The sequence below is a fragment of the Microtus ochrogaster genome, unplaced genomic scaffold (genome assembly GCF_000317375.1).
Source record: "Microtus ochrogaster isolate Prairie Vole_2 unplaced genomic scaffold, MicOch1.0 UNK121, whole genome shotgun sequence".
Classification (NCBI taxonomy): Eukaryota; Metazoa; Chordata; class Mammalia; order Rodentia; family Cricetidae; genus Microtus; species Microtus ochrogaster.
In genome coordinates, this window is record NW_004949219.1 from 631297 (window position 1) to 656444 (window position 25148).

General features: G+C 48.4%; 1 protein-coding gene across 1 annotated transcript in view; it reads right to left on the reverse strand.

Annotated features, from left to right (window-relative positions):
* Positions 1-17327: 17327 nt before the first annotated feature.
* Positions 17328-25148, reverse strand: part of Panx1 (pannexin 1) — a 46242-nt gene continuing 38421 nt past the window's right edge. Inside the window, exons 3-5 of the mRNA XM_005371694.3 lie at positions 21279-21499; positions 19035-19693; positions 17328-17838 (exon numbers count right to left, since the gene is read on the reverse strand). Of these exons, the coding sequence (XP_005371751.1) occupies positions 17759-17838; positions 19035-19693; positions 21279-21499 (960 nt within the window). The 3' untranslated portion in view covers positions 17328-17758. The remainder of the gene's footprint in view (positions 17839-19034; positions 19694-21278; positions 21500-25148) is intronic.

The following is a 25148-nucleotide window of genomic DNA, read 5'->3' on the forward strand; positions in this document are numbered from 1 at the left end:
TATTTGTAATAGCCAGAACCTGGAAACAACCTAGATGCCCTTCAATGGAAGAATGGATGAAGAAAGTGTGGAATATATACACATTAGAGTACTACGCTGGGTAAAAAACAATGACTTCTCGAATTTTGCATGCAAATGGATGGAAATAGAAAACACTATCCTGACTTAAAGTTCTTAAAAGCTATCACTGCCTCTTGTAAAATTTGTCAAAGTCAGATCCCAAGACCAAATATTGTAGCTTCCCCTTTCCCACTCAGCAGGCCAGGGCTCCCTTCCAGGAACTGACTGGCAGCTTGATTTTACTCATATGCCTTTAGTCAGAAGAGTTGAGTATCTCCTGGTTTTGGTGGACATCATGTCTGGGTGGATTGAAGTGTTTCCCACCAGTAACAAGAGGGCCCACAGAATTCCTGATGTTCTCCGAGAAATCATCCCCTGTTTTGGAATCCCAGCCTCTCTTCAGTCAGATCATGACCCAGAGTTTATCTCTCAGATCTCTCAAACTTTAACATTCCCTGACATTTTCATATCCCATACCATCCTCAATCTTCAGGGAAGGTAGAACAAACTAATCATTCTTTTTAAAATGTTCTTGTTAAGATGTCACAGGAGCTTCACCTTCACTGGGTAAAACTTTCACCTCTGGCCCTTCTAAGGCATAGGGCTCTCCCCAAAAGCCCCCCTTCCATCTCGCCCTTTGAACTCATGTATGGGCAGCGGGTTTTGACTCCTGCCCTCTCACCTAAAACCTCTTTCCTTCCTGATCACCTGCTTGCTCCGCTGTTATCCCATCTTCGCTCCCTATTATGGGATTTTACCGACTACTCATTACCTCAACCATGTGCCAATCCATGCCCACCGCCAATTAAAATAGGGGATCAGGTACCATTCTCTCCCCCAGACCAATGCCTCCCACACCTTTCTCCTAATGGCAAGGACCCTTTAAAGTAATTCTTGTAACTCCCACAGCTGCCAAGCTTGAGCGACTCTCTCATTGGATCCACTTGTCCCACCTAAACCTTTTACTCTTCCAGATGAAGATATCCCCTCATATACAGTAACTCAAACAGGCCCCTGCTCCCTTAAGTTCCAAAGGACACCAAGATCAGTCACTTTTTCTCCAGTTCTAGAAAAACAAAAGTTTCATCACTATACTCAACTCTCCTGTGCCAAAAACTCCATATACTCTCCCTCTTCCTCTTTCTCCTGTCTGCTTTACCAACTTCTCTGTATCTCCAATATCAAACTTAAATTTCCAGTTAACCACTCAGCTGTTATTACAGGGACCATCACTGAACATAGAGCCAGAAATACAAGGATTGCCAAAAAGCCCAGGTGGTAAGAAACAATGAGTTTGGGGAATTCACAGCCCCAGACTCCAAAAACTCGCAAAACAGACTTTAACATAACAGGTTTATCACTGATTGCAGCAGTGTCTCCTGGGTGTTGAGGTAAAACCATGATGCTAAAGAGAACAAGTGCCTTAAGATTTGCTTCAGGTAAAACATTGAGGGGTCTAATAATTCACCTTTCCAATAATTCCCCCTTCTTTTCCTCCCTCCTCCCCACCATCTTCTATTCCAACACTATACCATCATAATCGTAAGCTTTTAATATGTCTAAAATATATTCCTTTTCAAACATGTTTTCATAAGCTCCGGGGAGCCAATTGGACCTATCTAAAGAGACTAGACTCACCTAGAATAAGTATCATTTAATTCTTCCCTTATCAATCCTGGTCTCAGGAACCTCTGGGAAATTCCCTCCTCCACAGCCCCCCAAAAACCCCTCTATCTTCCATCTCGGGACTCTCCTCCCTTAATCACCAGGATCTAAAATTTTTTCCAGACATAATTTTCTGCCTTTCCAGTGGCTTGCAAGGTCCAAGCTGCCAGGCAGCCAGTTCCACAGAGCCTGGAAAAAACACAAAAGTAATCAGCCACCCCAGGACATGGTCAAGCATCTCAACTCTCTGACACCCACAAACTCATCAAAAAGCAGTCTCGAGAGACCTGACGATGCCCACAAAATCAGCAGGAAGCTGTCATAAGAGAGCTTATGATGCCCCATTCCCGCCTATTACAGATCCCAAACTCCCCAAATTGTTGCCCCATTCCCAGCCATTAAAGACCCCAAACTCCCCCAAATTTTTATAATAAACAAAAGGGTAGAATGCTATGATTCAGCCACAATATGGCTGACATTTTCAGGCTTCAGGGACACGCATGTGTGGACAAGCCCTCAGGCATGAGCCATGTGCATCATTGTTGCACACGTAGCTGTGTGAGCCCTTGCACACACGTGTAAGCTCTGTCATCTGTGTATGATATAACCACATCATCCCACTGTGTGTATGCTCTAGGCAACCCTTAAAGATTGGATGCGCCATCTTCAAGCTCTCTCTCTCTGCACACCAACCTCACCAGGCCTGTACACCTCCCCCTCTAAACTCCTAAGTGGGTTTGTTGAGTGTTCCATGTTTCCTTCTCATCCATGCCAGGTAATTTCAGAGACCACCCGTGCACCACCCAGGAACAGACCATCTAAAGGAAATTCCTAATGTTCCAACCATTGTAGATAGGATCACTTCATGTCTCTCACCTCAACACACAACCATCCCCTTTTCGTCAGGACACCCCTTGAAAATGTCAGCCAATCAGGAGTCCTGAACCTTCAAAATCCTTCCACTATTATGAGAACTCCACCCCAACTGTGCTCAGGGCTCTCTGATTGTGTCAATACATTGGGCACATGGAGAGTCTGAGTTCACAAATTTGTGTAAAAATAAAGGGTCTTTGCTTTTACGTCTCCTTGTGTGTTTTGGGGGTACTCCCCATATCTGGGTATAATACCTTTCTGTAAAATGGTGTGATTGACTCACAGGATAAAATGAGGTGTTGAGGCCTGAAGGTTGTGTCCTTGAATTCATATATGAAGGCCCGAGTTCCTAACATGATGGAATTTAAGGGTGTGCATTTGAAAGGTGATAAGTCACAAATGGAATCATAGAACTTACTAAAAGGAGGTCAGAGAGTGAGCTGGCCCCCGTCAGTCACATAAGAGTAGAGGAAGAAGGTAACTTCCTGCAAAGAAAGGGGGTCTCACCAAACACTGAATCCCAACCCCCAGCTTTTACACTGTGCATACTCTTCTTGTGTTTTTATTCTGTTAGCAGCCCAAAATGACTTCTGGATTCTGAACTCCTTGTCCCACTTGTAACTAAGGAAAAGAACTCACACTGGCTCCACCAAGCCCTAGTTCAGGACTGGCTAGTCTCAGAGAAGGGTATGGTACCCAAGGTGCTTGTCTCTTGGACTGGGGCGGGCAGCCGAGAATCCAGGCTGGCGCTGACTGACTATGTCTGTGAATGAATGCCCTAAGTTCAGGATGGGACTGGAGATCTGTCTCTCTCCAGGACAGAGGAAGAAACAGGAACATTTAAGTGAAGGGAATGTGGGGACCCAGAAAGCTAGCAGGGCTGAAGTCCAAGTGTCCTCAAGGAGTCTCAGGGCTCCTCCGAGCTCTTCCTAATCAACAGGTGTTGGCGCGCTGATCCCTTGGTTGAAACAACCCTTCCCTCCCCATGCCCTAGTGGCTCACAACTTGCTGAAAGGCAACTGGAGACAGTGCAGCCCAGGATGGCAGTTTACAAACATGAATCCTCGCCTGGTTTCAGAACCCCTGACTCCAGCTCTGGGTCTGCAGAGGAGCCCAGGAACACTTTAAGGAGCACTCTTCACACTCTGAACTGGTGATCACACCCTGGGGTTTGGAAGAGGCCTGTCCAGGATGGAATGGTCAGTGAGGCTGGGCCAGGCCACTGAGGCTTCACTTGGAAGGGGAGGAATTGACCAAAAGGTTTCAAGGTGGGTCTTCCTGAGGCTCAGATGGGCTTGGTCCCTTCAAGTTCATAGGGGGAAGTTTAGTTCCCAATATGGCGTTGTGTAAGATTGTGGGGTTTTCACCAGGCGACCCTTTAGGTCACTTGGGTGCTGCCTTCTAAAGGGACCAGCTCGACTTGTGGGAGCCCTGTGCTGGTTCTCACAAAAGAGAAACGCTGAGCCTGACTCCTGAATTACAATCTGGCTTCCTGCCTGACCATGTGATTGTTTCCTTCCACCCACCTCCCCTCCTTTCCTTTCTCCTTTCTTTTCCTTCCTCCTTCCCTCTCCCAATCTTTCCTTCTTCCCTCCATCCTTCATCTCCCCTCATATTCCCTCATCCAGTACCACTGCATCCTGGTAGGGATGCCCTTCAACATGTGCCCGAAGGATTCTGACACTCTGTCCCCTCCTAAGCAGTACAGACTTAATCCATTCAGGGCCAAGCAAGGCAGATGTCTGAAGTACCTGCTTAGGGCCCCTAGTACAGAAACCGATGTGACCCCAAAGTCAGGCAGTCACTCTCGCAGGCTCTATGCCTGAGTGGAGCAGAGGCGGCAAGAACCAGGGAGGGTTTCAGAGCTCCATTTCAGTCAACACTCTCTGAATTTCCTCTCTGCTTTTAAACATTATTTCTGCAGTGAATATGTCATTCAAAATCAAAAATAAAGTGTGAATATCTGGGGAGCAACCACCTGGCAAAGCCACCAGGCAGGGAAGTATGCCCAGAGGCCTTGGTCCTGAACCCCTGTGAGTTCTCTACAGTACCCAGACAGCATTGTGCAAGGCCTGGGGGATGGGTTTTGCCCCTCCTCCACCTCCTCCAGCCTCCCCACCTCAGGCTGGGGGAGGTTCTTGCCCATCTGGTTTACTCTTTGGGGTTCTCTGAGTCAAGAATATTCCTGGGCCGCTTTGACAATACCTACACCACCCTCACACAGCTGCTGAATCTTTGCTTCCATTGCTGCAGGGCCAGGAAATGGAGCTCGGAGTAAAGCAGGTCTTGGCTGCCTCTCTTAGCAACTGCTCCTTCCAGGGCTCTTCCCCAAAATGGACTTCCCACCCTTGAAACTCCCAATGCCTTTCTTTGCATTTATAGTTGTTTCTTTCTGGGGCAGACAAGAAGCTAGTCTCTGGGGCTGGGATTACAACCTAGTACTACAGTGCTTGCTAGCATGCAGAACACCCTCAATCTGCTGCCTAGCACTGACTAAACCAGGTGTGGTGCTCCACGCCTGTAATTCCAGCTGGAACTCAGCCATCGATAAGATTAATGGAGACCTCAGTGTGTGGGTGCACCCCTCGCAGTCCTGAGTTCCTTGCTCGTGCTCTCTCTCCTTCTGCTCCTGATTTGGACCTTGAGATTTCTGTCCGGTGCTCCAATGTGGGTCTCTGTCTCTGTCTCCTTTCATCGCCTGATGAAGGTTATTATTCAGGAGGATGCCTATATGTTTGTCTTTGGGTTCACCTTCTTATTTAGCTTCTCTAGGATCACTAATTATAGGCTCAATGTCCTTTGCTTATGATGGAGGTGGGGGTTCCTTGGACTCCTCACAGGGCAGGGAACCCTGATTGCTCTTTGGGAGGGGGACATGATTGGGGGAGGGGGAGGGAAATGGGAGGCGATGGCGGGGAAGAGACAGAAATCTTTAATAAATAAATAAATTTATAAAAAAAAAAGATTAATGGAGACCTGAGTTTCAGTAGTTTACCCTGAAGCAATACTTGGTTGCAGGAAAAACCACAAACTGAGATTACCTGAGCACCACCCAAAAACAGACCATCCAAAAGAAATGCCTAAAGTCCCAACCACTGTAGATAGGATCTACCTGCCTGGACACATTCACCGGGACACCCCTAGACAAATGTCAGGCAATCAGGGGTTCTGAACCTTAGAAATACCTCACTGTTATGGTTTTCTGTCTCTTTAAGAGACAAGCCATGCCCACTCCCTCCCCCATCCACTGAGGCAAGCTGATCTTCAGCTTCTGGCCTGAGCTGGCTCTCTTTTCTGTCTTCCTCTTGGAGAGGCAGCTTCGCTTCTGCCTCTCTCTCCACTTCTCCGCTCCCCCCATTTCTCTCTCCTCTTCTTCTTCTTTCTCTCTCTCTCTGTCCCCATTTTACCCTTTCCCCTCCACAACCCCCTGAATAAATATTCAACCTCACTCTGCAAGTTGTGTCTATCCATGTCTCTGTTTTCTGCCTGCCTGCCATTGTCTCCCTGCCTAGGACCAGTCACTGCTCAGGGATCTGCAGCCATCTCTGCCTGGGACTGGCTGCTCCTAGGGCCCGCTGCCTGCCACCGCATGGCCTGCCACCACATGGCCCGCCACCACCGCTTGGGCCACCCCTCTGGGACCGGCAGCTGTCTCTGCCTGGGACTGGCTGCTCCCAGGGCCCGTTGTCTGCTGCCACATGGCCCACTACCACCATTGGGGACCTACAACATTTCTGCTGCCTACTGCCGCCTGGGATCTTGAAGCATTTTTTTAAAAATTATAAAACTCACCCCCACCTTTACTACTATAAAAACCCAACTCTAACTGAGCTTGGGGCTCTCAGATTATTCCAATATGTTGTACATGTGGAGAAACCAAGTTTGCAAACTTGCATAAAATAAAGGCTCTTGGCTTTTACATATATGACTTGGTCTCCTTGTTGGTTTTGGGGGGACTTTGCAGATCTAGGCACAACACCCATAACTTGGGATCTTCTAGCTTTCGAATCAAATATTGTTTATTTGACCCCAAGTGCTTGGTGAACGTAGACTCTGGGCTTAATGTCTTTATTTAATTTACTTTAATTCTTAATAATACCTTTGACTCTGTGAGACCCAAAAAGAAACTGAAGCCTAGAACAGCCAGGAGCCAAGTTCACCCAGAAGTCGCAAGCAGCCTATCAGAAGAGGACATTTCTCGGGTGCTTCACCCAAAACGAGCGGAATGTGCTTAGTGGACAGCGAACACCCAATCTGTGTAGTTAGACGCCTGGCACATTATTAGTGCTCAGGAAACACTAGTTTCCTGACTTTTCTCTGTCCAGGGAGAAGGAATAGAGCCCAGAATCACAGACTAGTACACTTCAGAGATGTAGTTCAAGCTGCTCACTGGGAAAATGACCCCTCAGTGAAATTATAGATAAAAGCCAAGCATTTTCCTTCCCTGGCCTTCTTTTTTCTTAGAAAAAAAAAAAACAAAGCAAAAATCACATGTATGCATGTACCACAGTGCCCATGCCTTTCAGAAGCCGGTTCTTGCCTTGTTGAGGTGGGGACTTTGTTGTCCTGTGGCTGTGTTCCTGGTTCTTGCCTTGCTGAGTGGGGTCATACTGTCCTGTGGCTGTGTTCCTGGTTCTTGCCTTGTTGAGTGGGGTCATACTGTCCTGTGGCTGTGTTCCTGGTTCTTGCCTTGTTGAGTGGGGTCATACTGTCCTGTGGCTGTGTTGCATGCTCCCGGCTAGTTGGCTGATTCTCTTCCCTCTGGCTTGCCCTAAGAGTGCTGGTATCACATAGGCATGCCACCCGATCTAGCTTTTCACATGGACTCCAGGGAATGTTCTCTGGTGGCCAGGCTTCTGCAGCTGAGCTGTCTCTCTGGTGTCCTTACTTCACCACCATGATTCCCAGCAAACACTCGTTGCAGGAGGGGTTTGAAAAATCTGTTCGCTGGATGTTAATGCCATCTTTGCATAGAGTTTAAGGCAATGAAGGCCTTTTCCTTGTGGGTCTTGATGTCTAAGGGAAGCCAAGCATCCTGCTTCTCCACCCTAGTTTGATCAGTGCTCCTGGGGGGCAAATAACCTGGGGTCTCTTCCCAGCCTGCTCACCTCTCTGGGCTTATTACCCTTGGCTCTAAAGGTAAGAAGTACTAGCTAAGGTCTAACCACCAAGTTTTACAAGGAAAGGAAAACGGAAGGAACCTCTCAAGCCGGTCTTCATATTCAGGAACTGCTCAGAGCTGCTGCCAGGAAAGGGGAGCTGCTCTACCCTGAGAACTGTGCCCATGAATCTGTGTCCTCTGTGGGATGCTCACAAGAAGCCTGTGTAGAACCCTACTCAGCAACAAAAGAAGCAACACATGAGTGCATGCATGGATGGGCCTCGGGTCACCGTTACACTGGCTGAAAGCAGTCAGTCTCGAAGGGCTTTAGACTTTGAGTCCAGTACTAGAGCATCCTCCAGATGAGAGTGACAGCTGGGGACGGTGGTCACCTGGGGCAGGGTGGGCAGGACTATGCAGGAGGTGGTGGGAAGAGTCCTTTGGCAGCGACAAATGATTCTTATTTCTATTGGAACTCACATGCAGGTACACACCTGTGCATACACATGCATGTAAATGTGCCCCAAACCAGGCAAGTCCAGAGGAAGTCTGCAGTGCAGACTGGATCAATGGGTTGGTGTTTCCTGTTTTGAAACAATATCATTATGTAAGAGGGAGCCATTGAGAAAAGCTAGGGGTACCGCAGAATGACATCTCTCTCTGCTGCGCTGCTTTGGCAGCTTTCCATATGTTCACAATTAACTTCACAGTTTTGAGGTACACCCAAACCTGGGAGACTAATTCCATCCTACAGATAAGGACCGCGGAGGTCATACAGGGCCACACCACTCTGAGATATGACTCCACACTCACGAGCTTCTCCCTACCTTAGTCAGTGATTTGCGCTGGAAAGAAATCTCCAAGACAGTCTCCAGCTGCCTCTCTCAAGCTCCCCCTCCCACAGTGTTCTCGTTAAATCCACTGTGCCCGAGCCTGCTGGAGACGGTAGGTACAGGTTTCATCTACCCTGGCCAGGGGCTGGCGGCCAGCTCTCCCCTTAGACAGACTCAGCTGTAGTGTGTTGTGGGAATCTAAGCATTCAACACCAGTGGAGTGGGAGAGAGATGCCCTCGGTAAATGGAAGGCAGAATAGCTCCCGAAAGCTTTCAATCCTGGGTCTTCTTTGTATTCTCATTTTCTACCCCCAAACCACCAGGCGGGGCAGCTAGCTGGTTGTTTCAGCCAATTCTCCATGTTTCTGTCTCAGGTAGCAAGTGAAATCGTGCTTGGCAAGTAGGCAGTACAAACAGTGCTTTAAGTAAAACCAATAAACAAATCAATAACTCAGTGTCTACTGATTGGCCTTTTTAACCTTATTCTACTTCCTGTGCTCATTGCCTCTGGCCCACATCCACCCGGGCTCCCACTGAAAAATGACTGGCACCGTGGCTGCCTTCAGTGGGTAAAAGCTTTGAGTTTTCTCCCTTCAGCTTGTGCTCTGCAAGGGACCAGTCTGAGGCTGGAGGGGCCAGTGAGGGTTCTTCTCTTGGCCACTCTGCCTACTGAACCTTCCCGTAGGCTCTTTAGTGAGCATTTCCAAATCTGCTTTTAGCAAGAACCCTCCATGGTACCTGACCACCTTCTATGTCAGATCAAGGCCCCAAACCACCCAAACACTCTTGCCAGGAGTGTCTGACCCCCCACCCCGTAGTAAGCCAGGACCCTTCTTGTTTTGCTAGTTCCCACTCCTGAGTCTGTCCCTCTTCCTGAGTATTTAACTCACCCGGCTTAACTGTATTTGGGACTGGGCCCAAAATTTCACTGTGAAGTCCCATTTCCAAGGCTTCCAAACCCACTGCAGAGATCCTGAATAACTATTGCCTTATTGACAATATTCAGTGGTCAAATGCGATGAAGGTACCAAGATCTAACAGCGCTTCTGCCTATTTGGGGACGGAGGAGTAAGAAGTGCACACGCAGATCAAACAATGCACGCTGGGGCAAACAGAGAAGGGGCTGCAGTGGTCAGCTCCCACTGTGGATTAACAAGGGTCAAGGGAGGAAATATTAACATGCATCTCACCTTAAGTGTGTATAAATCCCTAGAAATGTGTCGGCTTTCATGGTTACATGGCACTGTTAATTAAATCCATGTACAGGGACAGTGCCTTCAGAAAGGAGAAAAACGTAGTGCTATCGCTAGGTGGGAACGCAGCGCAACCTATTTTGACATGCTCTGTCAATGTAACAACCACCAGCCACAAGGCGCGGTGGGCACTTGCGTATGGTCAGTCTCAAACAAGAAGCACTGCAAGCCAAACATTTATGTTGAACTTAAAAAGTTAGGTATGAAAGATGTAAAATACCTTGTTATTTCTTTTTTTTTTAACAAAAGATTTATTTATTTTGTATACACTGTTCTATCTGTATGTATGCCTGCAGGCCAGAAGAGGACATCAGATTTCATTGTGAGCCACCATGTGGTTGCTGGGTCTTGAACTCAGGACCTCTGGAAGAACAATCAGTGCTCTTAACCTCTGAGCCATCCGCTATTTTCTTTTTTTAAATATTTATTTATTTATTATGTATATAATATTCTGTGTGTATGTCTGCAGGCCAGAAGAGGGCACCAGACCTCATTACAGATGTTTGTGAGCCACCATGTGGTTACCTGGAATTGAACTCAGGACCTTTGGAAGAGCAGGCAATGCTCTTAACCACTAAGCCATCTCTCCAGCCCCTGCCCCCCGCTATTTCTTATACTGAAAGGTGAATTAATATTCTGGGTTATTCAGTTGGTTAGGATGACAACTAACATTCATTCTGCCCATTTCATTTCTTTATGTGGATAAGAAATTTGAAAATTCCATAGTGTCCTCCATTGTATCCCGTTGGACAAGCTCTCCCAACCTGATAATACCTGTAGCCTACTCCTCCTCCCCTCGCTTACTCTTGCAATTTCTTTTCTTCTAAAATGAAACTTCTCCTCTCATGGAGACGGTGTCTGTAAAGTACAAAGCGATGGTGAAGAGCCTCAAGGGCCTCTGTTCTCAGCGAAGCTTCCTTTGTAACAGGCACTTCTCAGACTCAGAACAAGTGACAGGAACGCTAAGATCTCCGAGTGTCCTTACCTCTGAAATTACCTGCATAACATTTCCCTTTATGTTCCTGAAGTTTCATGGAAGCTTGGGTTCTAGATGACCGTCTTCACTTAGACGTGATACGGATTTCATTTCTGGGGGTTTGGAAGTGATTTTGACAGCACTTTAGCTCCTCTTGTTTTTTATTTGTGTGTGTGAGAGAAAAGACACATGGCAACTTCAGAAACTGGCTCTTGAAAGGGATGCTTCACTGACAGGCCTGCTCCCTCCTTCCCCCAGGGGCCTATCGGCCCCGTCTCTGCTAGAACACCAAGAACATCACGCTCTTCCTCTGTTTTGCTTTCATGAAGGGGCTGCCAGAACACGGGAGTTATTTGAGAGTGTAAGAAATAGAAGGTGACTATTTCTCGATTCTACAGTTTAGCTGCTGTAACTCGGTGTTATCTGGAAGAGCCCAGGGCTGTGGGTCCAGGTCAGCAGCTGCCAATCCAGCATCTCCTTCTTTTCCTGTTAGACCCGTGGGTGACAGGAGTGGCTATCACAGAATAAACCTCTTTCGTGGATGGATACATACTGAGAACAAGTGCCCCCCTTCTTACTGTAATGGCATCGGCACTTCCAACTGGTGATGATGAGCCCGCTACGGTTTGAAGAGAACTTGGTCTCTTAGTTGAACACCTGGTCCCCAGCCAGTGGCCTTGTTTAAGGAAGTTATGTAACATCTGGGAAGGGGATCTTGGCTGGAGGAAGTACAATAGGATTGCTCTGAGGTTTTACAGCCTAAGCCCACATCTGATTCCGTCTCCCCATTTGCAGGTGAAATCAGCTGGGTTCCTTCTCCGGTCACATCTCCCCTGCCTGTAGCCAAGACTTCCCTAACACAAAGGACTCGATCCCTCTGGAACTGCAAACCCAGATAAACCCTTCTTCCCTGTTGCTTTTCGTCAGGGAACTTTTAATCCCAGAAACAGCAGACACTAGAACACTCAGACGAACTCTTATATAACAATGTGGATGTGAGAACCCTAAGAAAAGGAGACTGCCGGGGGCAGTGAGCACCAGTGTGGATGGCAGGCACTAATGTCAAGGAGAGGCTCAGGGTCAGGTTCTCAATCACTAATAAGGGGGGGGGGAGACGGGTGTGATGGGGGAGAGTCTTCTGTTTTGTGTTAATTTCATTGGTTAGATAAAGAGACTGCCTTGGCCCTTTAATGGGACATAAAATTAGGTAAGCGGAGTAAACAGAACAGTATGCTGGGAGAAAGAAGCTGAGTCAAGGAGTCGCCATGATTTTCCTACCGGACACAGACGCAGGTTAAGATCTTCCCTGGTAAGACACCTCGTGGTGTTACAGGGATATTAGAAATGGGTTAGATCAATATGTAAGAGCTAGCCAATAAGAGGCTGGAACTAATGGGCCAGGCAGTGTTTAAAAGAATACAGTTTCCGTGTAATTATTTCGGGTGTAAAGCTAGCCGGGTGGCGGGACGCAGCCCAGCCCGCCAATCTTATTACAACACGGGTGTGAACTCGACTGTCTTAAATTGGGCAAATCAGATGTGTAGTAGAGCTAAGTAACTGGCCCAGAGAAGAGTTCACTTCTGACCCATGCTCCCTCCGCAGCCAGCAACCACAGAATTCAGTGTTTGGGTAAGCAATCTCTGTAGGTGGGCACTGGTCTAGGTGCTGGGAATTCAGGGACAAGGAACCAGCCTGCCTCGTGGGCGTCTCGGGATGGCGGGAGGGACAGGTGTCAGCATAGGAGACCTGGGGGAACTTTCTGCAGCGGATCTTAGAGCTGATGGTTTAACAGAAAGGAGGTAACAGTAAAACAGCCAAGGTTGCAAAGCCATTAAGCAATGATACATGTGGCTACTTCAGATAGGAGGGAGGGGCCCGGGGCAAAACCCCAGAGATGAGCAGGTGGTAGGGCTGGCTCCTGCAGGCAGCAGTTTCTCCAGCTCAGTCTCCAGAGACCACCACCTGCCATCCTGACATTGATGGCACCTGGGACCCTGAGCTGAGGACCTGGATAGGCTGTCCATACTCCTGGCACAGGGAGCTGCAAGACCAGCAATGGTGCTCTGAGCTGTTGAGTATGCAGTTATACTCTGGGGCTACAGAAAATGAGTGCACCACACAGATCCCTGGGGCACAGCTGGGGACCTGGAAGCTTTTATAGTGTGCTTACTACAGCTACAGACTCTGCCAAGATTGTGCGTGCCTGTGGTCTACTAAACCTGTGAAGTGTGTTTACTTCCATCGCAGAAGTGAACAGGCGCTCATATCCGCCTGCCCAAATCCAGACAGCTCAACCAGACACCAGAAACCTTGTAAACCCCAGCCAGCCTGTGGGCTTCCTTCACTTACTGCCAGCTGGATTTTACCAAGTACTGTGGAGACTCCTGAATGTCACGCAGCACCAGACAGGGAGGAGCTCCAAGGTGTTTCAAGACCCTCTTCTTGCTCCATTTTCAGTGGAGCGACCCCTAAAAAGGTAGGTGAGGTCACAACTCTGTTACTTAGACAAGTTTTATTTGGAGAAACATCAGAGCACAGAACTAAAGCACCATTTGCTACTGTCTGCAGACACAGCAGCCTTGACTGTGAGCTCTGTACCCCCTTTAGATGAACGTCAGCGTCAGCGTAGTGTGGCCAAGCACCTCCCCGGAAGCACCGCCTTCAGCAGTAGGGCGAGCGTCCCACGTGGTCTTCACAAGGCTGTTGTTTTCTGACGCCATCATCTGGTCTCAGTTTTTGGACTTTGTGGAACAAAACTGAAGATGAACTTAATGTCTGAAGTTGTTCTTCAAAGGCTCAGTATTTTTACCAAATGACACAGCAAAAAGAACATACATATTTTTTCTTGAAAGGCTTCAGAGAAATTTTAATCATTACAAATTTAACTTAGCCAAGCACAACGGTACACGTTTAATCCCAGCACTAGGGAGGCAGAACTAAGTGGATCTTTAAGTTTGAGGCTAGTCTGGTCTGTACAGCGAGTTCCAGGACAGCCAGGGCTATACAGAGAAACAAAACAACAAACAAAACAAAAACAACCACCAAAAATTGTGCAGGCTGGCTACACAAATAAACCCTATCACAAACTCCCTCACCACCCCAAAACTTCTACACAGAATGCCACTGTAGTGAACGCCCATCAAACTGCAGTGAGGGCATCTGAGAAAGGCCAGCTTGTTACAAAGTGGAGCTGACTATGTTTTCCTAGGGAACGCCTGTCACACTGCAGAATCCTACTGTTTCCTCCTGTGTTGAGCAAGGAAAAAAGTACCTAAGACAGAAGAAACTTTGTACTTTTCAGGAACCTACGAACAATTACTGATTGAAAATTACATGTTCCAGCGACAATGTAACCCAAAGCTAAAGAGATCCAGAAACACAATAGCTCTAATTGAATGCAGGAGGGACACGAACTACAAATTAGCATCTATTATATTCCACATTTGACACAATAGCATTTGTCAATCCCTTCAAAGAGGTGTGGTTCCTTTGAGACCTAAGGCGGAAATGCCAATGATCACCCCAAGGAGCCGTTCATCTCAGTGCCTGAAGACAAAACATTCATTGGTAATGGCACATTTTCAGCCACAGATCCTTTAAGAGGTTTATTCTGTACCGCTGAGACCAGGATCTTAAAACTCCCACTTCCCTAGCCACTGCAAGACAACTCTGAACTTAAATAAACTCAGAGAGTGATCATGACTCATTTCACGTCAGAAGCTAAGAATCACCCATGTTTCCAGGGAAAGGCTGTCTGTCTGCCGCACTGCTGCTACAGGTCAGTGGAAAGAGCCTTCACACTCTCCTGCAGAGGACCACACGCCCATTAAATCAGAGATGCTAACAAACAATCTTTCCTTGCTTGCTCGTTCAACAAGGGGCCTGGTGAGCTCGGCTGCTGGCTTGAGCTAGTTTTAACAGCCTCGAACGCTGGACCTTTGAAGATTTGTACTGCTCCAACACAGCAGATTAAAGCAAGCAGTGTGCGTGTCCTGAAAGGTGTAGCCATCTGTCTTTCACAGAACAAAGCCACAGGGGCTAGGTCTTGGGTGGGAATGGATACACGATAAAGGTGTTCATACATGCTAAAACACACATGCAATACAGACCCACCAAACAAGGCGGGGTTTCCAGTCCCTAACAGCACCACTGTGAAGCAGGGTGATGTTATGTAAGCAGGATGTTGCTGTGTCCCATGCTCCCCGCCCGCACTCCAGAGACACACAACAGGCAAGAACTCCAGAGAAAACGAGATTAATGCTAGATACCCAGTCACTCCAGGCCAGAGGCTGCCCACCTCACTTGGATTCACTTTGATTCTAGAAAGTGAAGGGGAATAACAAAAAGACATTCTCTCAGAGGTACGCAACCATGACTCAGTTGAGCCAACATCCAGCCCAGTCTCAGGCTGAAGGCAGCAGCTTTCTCAAGGGACGTTCCCCTCAGTAGGACAAGCTACAAGATCTGAGTCTGTTGTAACTTTAAACACCCACCCAGAGCTGAAGAGCCTCTACGATGGAGAGCTCTGTGTGCCCCCTTGGTAAAACGGCAAATGTGCCAGAACACTGCTTCCAGAAAGATCTGTGCTGCTCAGGCTGCCATGCTACTGTGAGTCTGGTTTGGAAACCTCCGTAGTCCACTAAGACTTAAAACAAGGCCAGTGGCCCCACAGTTGTCATTTCGGAGCTGCTGTGTCTGTAATAAAGGGACAAGTGCTGACAAAAGCAGCCCCCTCATCCCTAGAGAAGGGCTCAAAGCCAGCGAGTCAGCGGGCAGAGGGGCTAACTCCAGGCCAAAGTGCACCGCTGGGCATCAGTATACCAGCTCCTTGGAGCTGTAATTCAGCAGCAGCACCACGTGCCCCACGGGCTTCTCCCCATGTCCTGGAAGGGAAGTAGAGAAGCCAGCTGCAGCTCAACTGCTTAAACCTAGTTGCTGTTCTGTCTAAACTTTCGTCTAGAGGCTTTACGGCTGAAGATGGTCACCGGCCTCCTGGAAACCACCAGCTATGGAACTTAGGGCAGGGAATAGGCAAGGGGACCGGACAATATGGCTCCTCTTAACACCACAAAGGGTCTTCTGCTTTCTGGAAGTCCTTCCTGTGGGTATTCTATCATCTCTTAGACCTACCCATGTCTTCACTGTGCGTTGCTAGGCTCTGACGCCCTCCATACAGGACTGCCTTCCCGTATATGTCACAGTCAGTACCAAGTCAGATGCCTGGGATGCCATGGGTTCTACTGTAGCTCAAGAGAGAAGGGAGGGCAAACTAAACAGAGACCTAGGACCCAAGCACACATTTGACCAAAGGACTACATGTGGCTGGGCTTGGAGAGTTCCTGATCTCCTAAAATATCATTCTTTATTACCTCAAGTACACGTTATGCTACAAGATGACGCTTTTTGAAAAAAAAATCCGTAGCCTAGGAAAAAACACTTTAAAGGTCATTTCAAAGTAAAAAAAAGAACAAAACCCACACATACACACTGCAGAGGACTGTAAAGAAATGTCTCCAACACAACAGTATAAACATGTACAAATCAGTCCTTAGTTACCATGGCACCCGTCACACATAACTCAACAGGAGGAAGCACTGTGGAACAGCACCATTCAAATACCCAGTGCGCTCTTGATGTCTGAGTTCCCAACTCAGAACCTGCCACGGAAGCATAAGCAAATCTGCTTTTCTGTACATTCCCAAAGCCAGACAGCCACTCATGCAATGTCTGACTTCATCAAAAAGCAATTAGATAGGGTAAACAGCTGCCCCTAAGACTGGCCAGAGGTACCCTGGGCAATTCCTGAGGGCTTCCAACAGACAAGGTGTTAGAAATGGGAAGGTCTGCAGACAAAGTGAGAACGTACAGCCTGTTCACACGGTCAGAATGAGAACGGACTTTACCGAATTCCAAGTCAGCATGCCTGTTTATAAAGCCAGGCCCTGTGACATAGTTGTGAGCCTGGCACTTGGGAGGCCAAGCGAGGAAGACTGTCACAAGTCCAAGAGCTGGCTGAGCTACAGAGTGAGACCATTATAAACCTGTTCACAAAGCAGTGCTTACATCCATCCTGACCTCATGTGTGTAATGTATTCTGTAATTCTTATCAATGCTAGAATGTTCTTCTCAAATGATCTCAACTATATAAATTAATCTGCAAGTTTAAAAGTTGTGCTCCAATATAAACAACCTGTCTCCAACCGTATCAGCTCCGTGCACAGCTCACACTGGGCAAAGTGCCCCTCCCTGTGCTTCCGTGAAATGCTGTTCTCCTGTCTCAGATCTCTTGACAACATCTATCAGTACATCTGAATTCAGATTTCCCACTGGGCTGTCCCTGAAGCCTTCCTTCTGAGAGTCACCATAGCATCACTGATACACAATCTCAGTAGGCACGGCCTCAGCCTGCTGTGCTTGCAGAGGGCAAAGGGCAGCAATCAGCTGAGGCTGGCGAGTGACAGGAGAGTCTGCCAGTACAGGGGCCATGACTCCAGGTCACACCCAACTTAGGGCGCTGCCGTGCACAGGCCAAGGTTGCTTGTAGGACCAGTAAGTGCTTTCCTTCCTCAACCGTCAGTAAGAGCACACAGGGGGCATTATTAAATTATATCCTGCCATGTTTATTATCATCTCATAAAACAAGACATCTCCCAAAGTGCTTGCTCTCCGGAAGCTCCAGGTCTCGCAACATGTCAGTCCAGAACAGCGTTTCTTCAAGGCTCTAGAAGGCTCCAGAAGGCTCTATGCTCTTAGCGGCCCTTTGATGAGGGCTCGGACAGAGCCCATTACTCATTTCCACATTTCGTCTTGTGGGACAGTCCTAACCCTTTCTTCCATGGCACAGTGGCAGATGACACTTCGGCCATTGTGTCTATCGGGGACTGGTAAAACACACGCCACATCACTAACAAAGACACTTTACCGCCAACTAGCTACAGGCCCAACAGCGGGGCTTCAGCCGCAGAAACCACGGACTTGAAACTCAAGAACGAAACCATCAGCAGGATGCATTCAGAAGTCTCTGTCGAGAGTTCTTCTCTCCATTATTGGTTGTAGTGTCGCTGCTCAGGTCCAAATCTGTCAAAATTAAAACCACTATTTAGAAAGGAGGACTAGCAGGGAGCATGGTGCTGTTTACTCTGCTAGGAGGACTTCTCACAACACACACACAGTGTTTTACTGTGTCTGCTTCCTAGTCTGAAGTCAGGTCATGGCAAGAAAGTCCCTCTTTTGAGAAAGGAAGTCAAATGGTGGCTTTGGGAGTAACCAACTACTCTCTTGGTTTTATGAGGCCTGCTCCAGAGGAGGGAATTCACACTTGTACAGTAAACACAGCTCAGGAGGTCCTAGGTTCTAGAGAGGCCAAATGGACAAGTTATCAAACTCCCTTCTATATATTGACAGTTCTACCCATAGATCAGTGTGGCCTAGCTGGAGAACCCTTCCTTCTGTGGTGGGCAGCAGCCAGTGCAGAGACTCACGACTGGTTTAAGCTCTGAGAGCAAGTGAAGTGGCTGCTGAGCGCTCGGCCCTAAATGAGACATCTATTCTAACCCCCAAACCTCTAAATCAAAGTTCTGGGAATGCCTATGAAGAGGGAAAAAAATTAAGAGCAAGGGGCAGGGGGACAAAACGCTGGCTCCTGAACACGACGTGGTTGGCACCCAGCTCACTGCAGCGATGGTCACCTGTACAAGACAGCCAACATGAGCAATCAACATCCTTGCAGGCAGCGCTAACATGAGCAATCAACATCCTTGCAGGCAGCGCTAACATGAGCAATCAACATCCTTGCAGGCAGCGCTAACTGGACTCACTGGGCCATAGAAGAAAAGGAAAGGAAAGAAAAGGATATGAAGGTGGGAAGGGGCTATATTAGGGAATATATTGTGGAGAAGCTGGATATGATATCAAGATGTACTGTCAACACGTATGAACTTGTCAAAGAACAAACAATTGATACTAAAAAGAAGGAAAGGCAGAAGGACAAAGAGATGGGAGGTACAGACAGGAAGACAAGACAGAGACAACAAGGATGCTAGAAACAGAGGCGGGGCAGGAGACAAAGAACACGACACAGACAGAAGAACCAGAAGGTAGGTAGAGAGGAGACCGAGAAGTACAGATTGACCCTTGTTTGGAAACTCGGGGTAACAGCAATTTGTTCCCACACTCTTCCCCAGGACAGCACTGGGGCGATGGTCCAAGTGACAGGCAGGTAAAGACAGCCCCGACTGACACAAAGGCGTGCCTGTCCAGAGAGCCAAGCATACCTTTGAACTCCGTCATCCGGCTCCCCTGGTCCTGTCCCTTGATCTCTGTGGACATGGGGGTCTTTCCATCAAAGACATCCATCTTGATCATGCCTAGGTTGGTCAGGAGCAGCATGGGATCGATGCCCTGCCCGTTGCTTTTAATGTTCTCCAGCACCTTAAGACACTTGTATGATTTGAGCTCACTTATGTTCTCTTCCAGAAAGAGGTTGTAGAGGCTCAAGTCGTTGTAGCCTTCAGACTTGAAATGCAGAACATCGAAAGTGGGCAGGATCTCGTAGACCTTGAGAACATCTGTCTTCTGCCGGAACGGAACGAACAGTGTGTAGATGACCACGGGGGCCAGCAGGGCGTACACGATGAGGTTGATGAAGCTGAGCAGCTGGAAGATGCCGACGGCGATGAGCTTGCACTGGAGGCGGTCAGGAATGGTGCTGTCATTGCTCAGGATGCCCGATTTGATGTTGCACAGAAACTCGTCTGACAGTGAGGAGAGGCTGAAGTAATAGCTCAAGTAGACACACGCCAGCAGGATGACGGCCAGTGTCACCAGTCGGCAGCTAATGTACTTCACAATCAAATGACTAGAGTTCTTCTTCGTCTTCAAGTACTGCTCCACGATTGGGTACTTGAAGTGACTTTCAGAGATCTCCCACAGACTGGAAAACGAAGCAAACAACAGTAACCGAGATGCTTGCCAGTCTCATCAAATGTCAAAGGCACGGACACGGTCAACACCGGCACACTGAAAACTTCAAACGCATTGACTATAACTTCACTCAAGCACTAACGAATAAAACCATGCTTAAACCTTCTTTTTCATTTTAATATTCTAGACTTTTCAAGAGTTTATATGAGTACTTTGCCTGCATGTGTGTAGTGCCCCCAGGAACCAGAAGAGGGTGTTAGATGCCTGAAGCTGGAGTTATAGGCATTTGTAAGCCAACATGTGGATTCTGGGAACCAAACTCAGGCCCTCTGCAAGAGGAATAAGTGCCCTTAACCGCTGAGTCATCTCTCCAGGCCCCCTTTTAATAGTTTAAAGACAATTTGGTTGATTAAATGTGAGTAATACTTAATAAGTTTTAGGGAAATGCCCGGTACCCAGGACTCAATGTCTATTAAATAAATTTATCCGATCCAGAATAACAGCTGGCTTATTGTTGTTGTTTTCAAACTACAATCTCTCTCTGTGCAAGCTAATAAAGAAATTTTAAGCCCAACTAGAACACATATGTTTCTACCAGCGAGGGTTAGGGAAACTCGGGGGACCCAAATGGCATTGTTTGGGTCCCCGGCTCTCCCAGAAGAGACTGCATGACAGTGTTTATCTATTACCCAGAAACAAAAGGGTAGAAAGAGGCAAACAAAGCAGTTAATTAATAACGCTGCACTATAAAACAGAGCCTGGAATTGGACGGCTAGTTTCTGTCACCTTGACACAAGCTAGAGCACTTTTCTAAGCAGGACCTCAACTGAGAAAAGACCCGTAGCAGGGGGCCTATGGACAAGCTTGGGCTTCATTTACTTTACTGTTGAGTGACGTGGGAGGGCCCAGGTCACTGTGGGCAGTGCCGCCCCTGGACTGGCAGTCCTGGACGCTGTAAGGAAGCAGGCTGAGCCATCCGTTGAGAGCGAGCCAGTCAGCAGCTCTCCCCCACGGCCTGTGCATCAGCTCCTGCCCTGCTTGAGTTCTTGCCCTCACTCTTTCAATAACGGAATGGAATGGTGGATGGTTAGCTAAAATAATCTCTTTCCCCTTCAAGTTGCTTTTGGTCATGGTGTCTTATCACAGCAACAGAAGCCCTACGACAGGAATACGGCAAGCAGTCTTAGACATAAGATAGCTGTTGCTACTATTGCTATTACTGGCAATGACAGGGCCAGAGGAAGAACGTGACAAGGAGGGTCTCCACCTATTGGGGCCACTTCTCTCATCCCTTCCATATGTTTGATTGCCCCAGAATCCTCTGCGCTTTTCCATTACAGACATCAAAGCAAGCAAGCTCTGTTTGAGACTTTGATCTATCATCCCTCGGAGAACCACTTTCCAAAGGATGAGGCCGGCCAGGGAAAGGAACACTGACCTGAGGACAGTGGGGAGGGGTTGTCCCTTGCCAGCTGGTGGCAGACACCCTACCTACCTACCCACTCTTGGCAATCCGCACTCTGGGCTAGCCCGGCAAGAGAAAGGGCAGGGAACTCATTCTAGGATGGCTACGGGCAGCCTTCTGGCGCTGTTACCTTTGCCCCACATTCTCATTCACTCCTGGCGGTCCAGGTCCATCTCTCAGGTCCAAGTCCCGGGCGCTCTTGGCAGCCTTGATGGCACGGTTGTAGACTTTGTCGAGTTCTTCCATGATGAACTTCAGATCTGAGCAGAGGTGCGGGGCTGCCGCGAAGCGCCAGAACAGCGTGGGCAGGTACAGGAGTATGGCGAACAGCAGCAGGATGTAGGGGAAGAACTGGAAAGCAAGAGCCAGCCTTGGTCAGCAGCAAGAAGCTTGGAAGCTGTCCCGACTCTGCCAGGAGCTGATCTTGTCCCTGTTTCGGAGGCACGTGAGCATTCCCATGTTGCTCATGGACACCAGCTTGCTGCCTGTCCACTACTGTTTGTTTCAGTATTGGATCCAGAGTTGACCCTTTTTCATTCAATAGACATTAATTTGAAGGAACTGATGACTCCACAGAGAAGAATAAAAGGAGGAGGAAGAAAGATTGCACTCCCCTGTCCATAGAATGACTCCTCAACAGAACCACAATCAAAAAACAGGTAGAGGGAACCACATTAGTCCAGACAGACTGTGCCTTCATTGGGTGAGGAAGCTCTTGCTGGTTGTATCCTACAGCAATTTTCAACACTAACTCTAGTAGAAGTTAGCGAGAAATAGGCAATCATCCACTCACAAACATCCCAAAGCTCCCATGAGTCCTTCCTGGAATCCCTGATGTAACAGAAATAGAAAAAGAAACCCAGTGAACCCAAACTCAGCAGCACCCTCCAGGAGGCTGCCCTCTGGGGTTCGCATAGGACGGGGTCCTTCAGCGTTAGCCTCAACTGCACACACTGCAGGCTGGGCACGGCTGATCTAGTTTACAGTTAGCTGTGTTCGTTCCATCCTTGTCTATTCTAGTCAAGGTCTACTGTACAAATTAGCCTGACAGCCATGCTGATTCCTACACTGGAACAGCTAAGCACTTCCTCTGGGAGCTTTGGGCAGCTCTATTTTAGCTTGGGCTTCTGAAATAGTTTTATAGGTCATGCTCTTTTGGGGGTTATTTGAATAACAGCATTTACCTTGGACTGTTCCCCCCAAAGTAACAGTATACAATCTGTGAAACACACCCAAGGAGTGTGGCATGGAGCCCCAAGGGCAAGAGAGCGCAGTGCACTGTAATTGGAAAAATGAGTGTTTAAGGATCTACATGGAAAGCACTTGCTGTTTCCCAAATACCCGTGCAGCCTGGCTGTCCCTGCAGGAACGTATAGAAATGCCTTGCTCTCCTTGCAGCCTGGCTGCCCCTGCAGGAACATATAGAAATGCCTTGCTCTCCTTGCAGCCTGGCTGCCCCTGCAGGAACGTATAGAAATGCCTTGCTCGTTAGTTTTCCCACACCCATGAAAAACAAAGGGCCATTCTGCATGTCTTTAACATGGCATTCAAATCAACTCAACTGCAATATGAATCCAAACAGTGTTAGTTAAATTATAGACTTTACAATCCTTTTGCCAGAGTAAGAACATGGAGAATCGCCAAGATGTCTGCATGAGGAGAAAGCTTTGTTGCCAGCGCTGCCTGCTCCACGTTAGGACCGGGGTGCACATCACTCTGCGCTCTGACTGCACCCCTTGGTACAATGTCCTGACTGGTTGGCACTGCGTTCTTCCCAAGACAGTGAGACCCTCTCAGAGAACCAAGAGGCTGCTCCACCTGCTTCTCTCAGCCTATTGACTTTCAAATTTGTTGTTCCTGGAAGGGGTTGGAGTCACATGACCTCTGTGTGGAAGGAGCCTGAGGTTACCCAGAACAACTACCTCCATGGTCTGACTTTTTATTTAAGGCAAAGATCCATGCAAAGGGATATGCCGCCTGTTTTACAGGGTTAAATGGACGGGATGTGGACTCAGAAACATTCCTAGCACCTGCCCTGTGTCAGGCAGTGACAGGGTGCACACCCCCACACCTGCCCTCCAGGTTCAAGTAGCGCCATCTCACCAAAGATCACACAGCCCAACCATCAGAAATCAAAACACAGCGGAGCCGCAGAGTGTAAGTACTTAGCACAGAGAAAACAGAAAAGACTCTAGAGAAAGAGGTCAGAACCGTCACAAGAGAGGCAGAGCCTACTGCTTACTGCGCTATGAAGCACATGAGAGAGAAAGAGCAAACGAAACAAGAAGTCTGGCCACAGTTCTCCTCCTCTGTGGACCTTAGAGCATCTGCTTCCTTCTGCCTGGAAGCTTCTGTCTGGGGAGCTCTCACCTCTGCCTGGTGTTTGGTGAGTTCTCACCCACCCAACATAAATACCATAAATAACAGAGACACGAGTGAGGGAGGACAAAAGGGTTGGAGCTGAATGATTGACAGAGGGTGAATAGGATCCCCTGAAAATCCAAGACCGAGGGCTGGAAAGATGGCTCAGTGGTTAAGAGGACCCCAGGGTGATTCTCAGCATTCACATGGTGTTGCAAAATTGTCTGTAACTCCAGTTACAGGGGATCTGACCTTTGCTGGGAACTGGGCAGGTTCATGGTGCACAAGCATACATGAAGACAAAAAGAAAAAAAAAACCCACATAAAATAAATAAATAAACTAAAACAGAACAAAACCAAGAACCCTTGAGTGTGAAACTGCTCAGAACTAAGGTTGTGGCAGACAGAGATATAGCCAGCTCCAGGGAGGACATAAACCACAGACCACGGCAGATACAGACCAGAGGCAGAGGGTCTAGGGAGTGGAGACCTGTGCCTACCACCTGAGGAACAGGTATGGCAGAGTCCTCCCTCATCTCTATCAGCACTTCTCCTTAGGTCTACAGATCCAGGAGAGACCAAACCCTGCTGTGGAGTTTGCTCTGGTCTGTGGTGCTTGTCACAGAGGTTTAGGGAACATCAAACATCCGTAAGCTAGCAACTCAACTATGAAGGCCCCACCCCGACACCGGACACAGCGGGAGACACTGGTAGGGAGTATGATCAAAAATGCCTTGGCAAAACAACAAAGCAATTCAGAGAACGTGCAGAGGTGGCAAGGCAGGTGGCCACTGCAGCAGAAGTGATGGGACCAGAGACAGCCGAGCAGAGCAAGGACACTGCGTGAGACAAAAGGCAGAAGCCCTGAGGACTATGGTGGCCTCTGGCCCATGAGGGGTGGGGCCCATGCAGGGGTGGGGGCGCTGGCACTGGCAGCCAGCATATGCACAGGAGAGAAGAGGGAGGGGCGTGGGAGGCAGATCTAAACTGGGAGACTGGCATGAGATGCCTCTACTCAAGAAGCCCCTGGGGGAGATCTGCAGTAGCCACAGAGTGCAAGGGAGGCATAGGGCTTGTGACTCAGGACTCAACGGCACACAGCTGGAGCCCAGCATACAACAGCGGAGATGACCCCAGGGAATGGGAAATCAGAAAGAGGACCCAGCTGTGGTCCTGTAACATCTCAGAGTCAGACAAAGAATGAATAGCAGATGGGACAGGTCAGAAAGTAGGACGTAGGAAAAACAAGATCATCTTGGACTTGGGGATATGAAATACAAGGGTGTGAAGGATGCCAGAACTGGCTGTGGTATGTTCACATAAAAACTCACTTAGGAGGCCTGATCTTAGGCGCCAGGAGACCTAGCTTTGGGCCTGCCTGCAACAAGCAGGGTTGGGACCTTGTTTGCGACCTACCCATCCAGCACAGAGGCCTGATCTTAGGCGCCAGGAGTCCTAGCTTTGGGGTGAGTTTCTGGCCCCGAGGCGCCAGCCTGGGACGGGGAGCTCAGAGCTTCCTTGGCCCCCCAGCCTTCTTGGGCAGAACCCTCCCCACTTCGGCCCCACCGCCCTCCTTAGGCACATAACATCAACCAGCCCAGCCTGTCTGGGCACTGGGTCCGAATCCTCGGGGCACCCA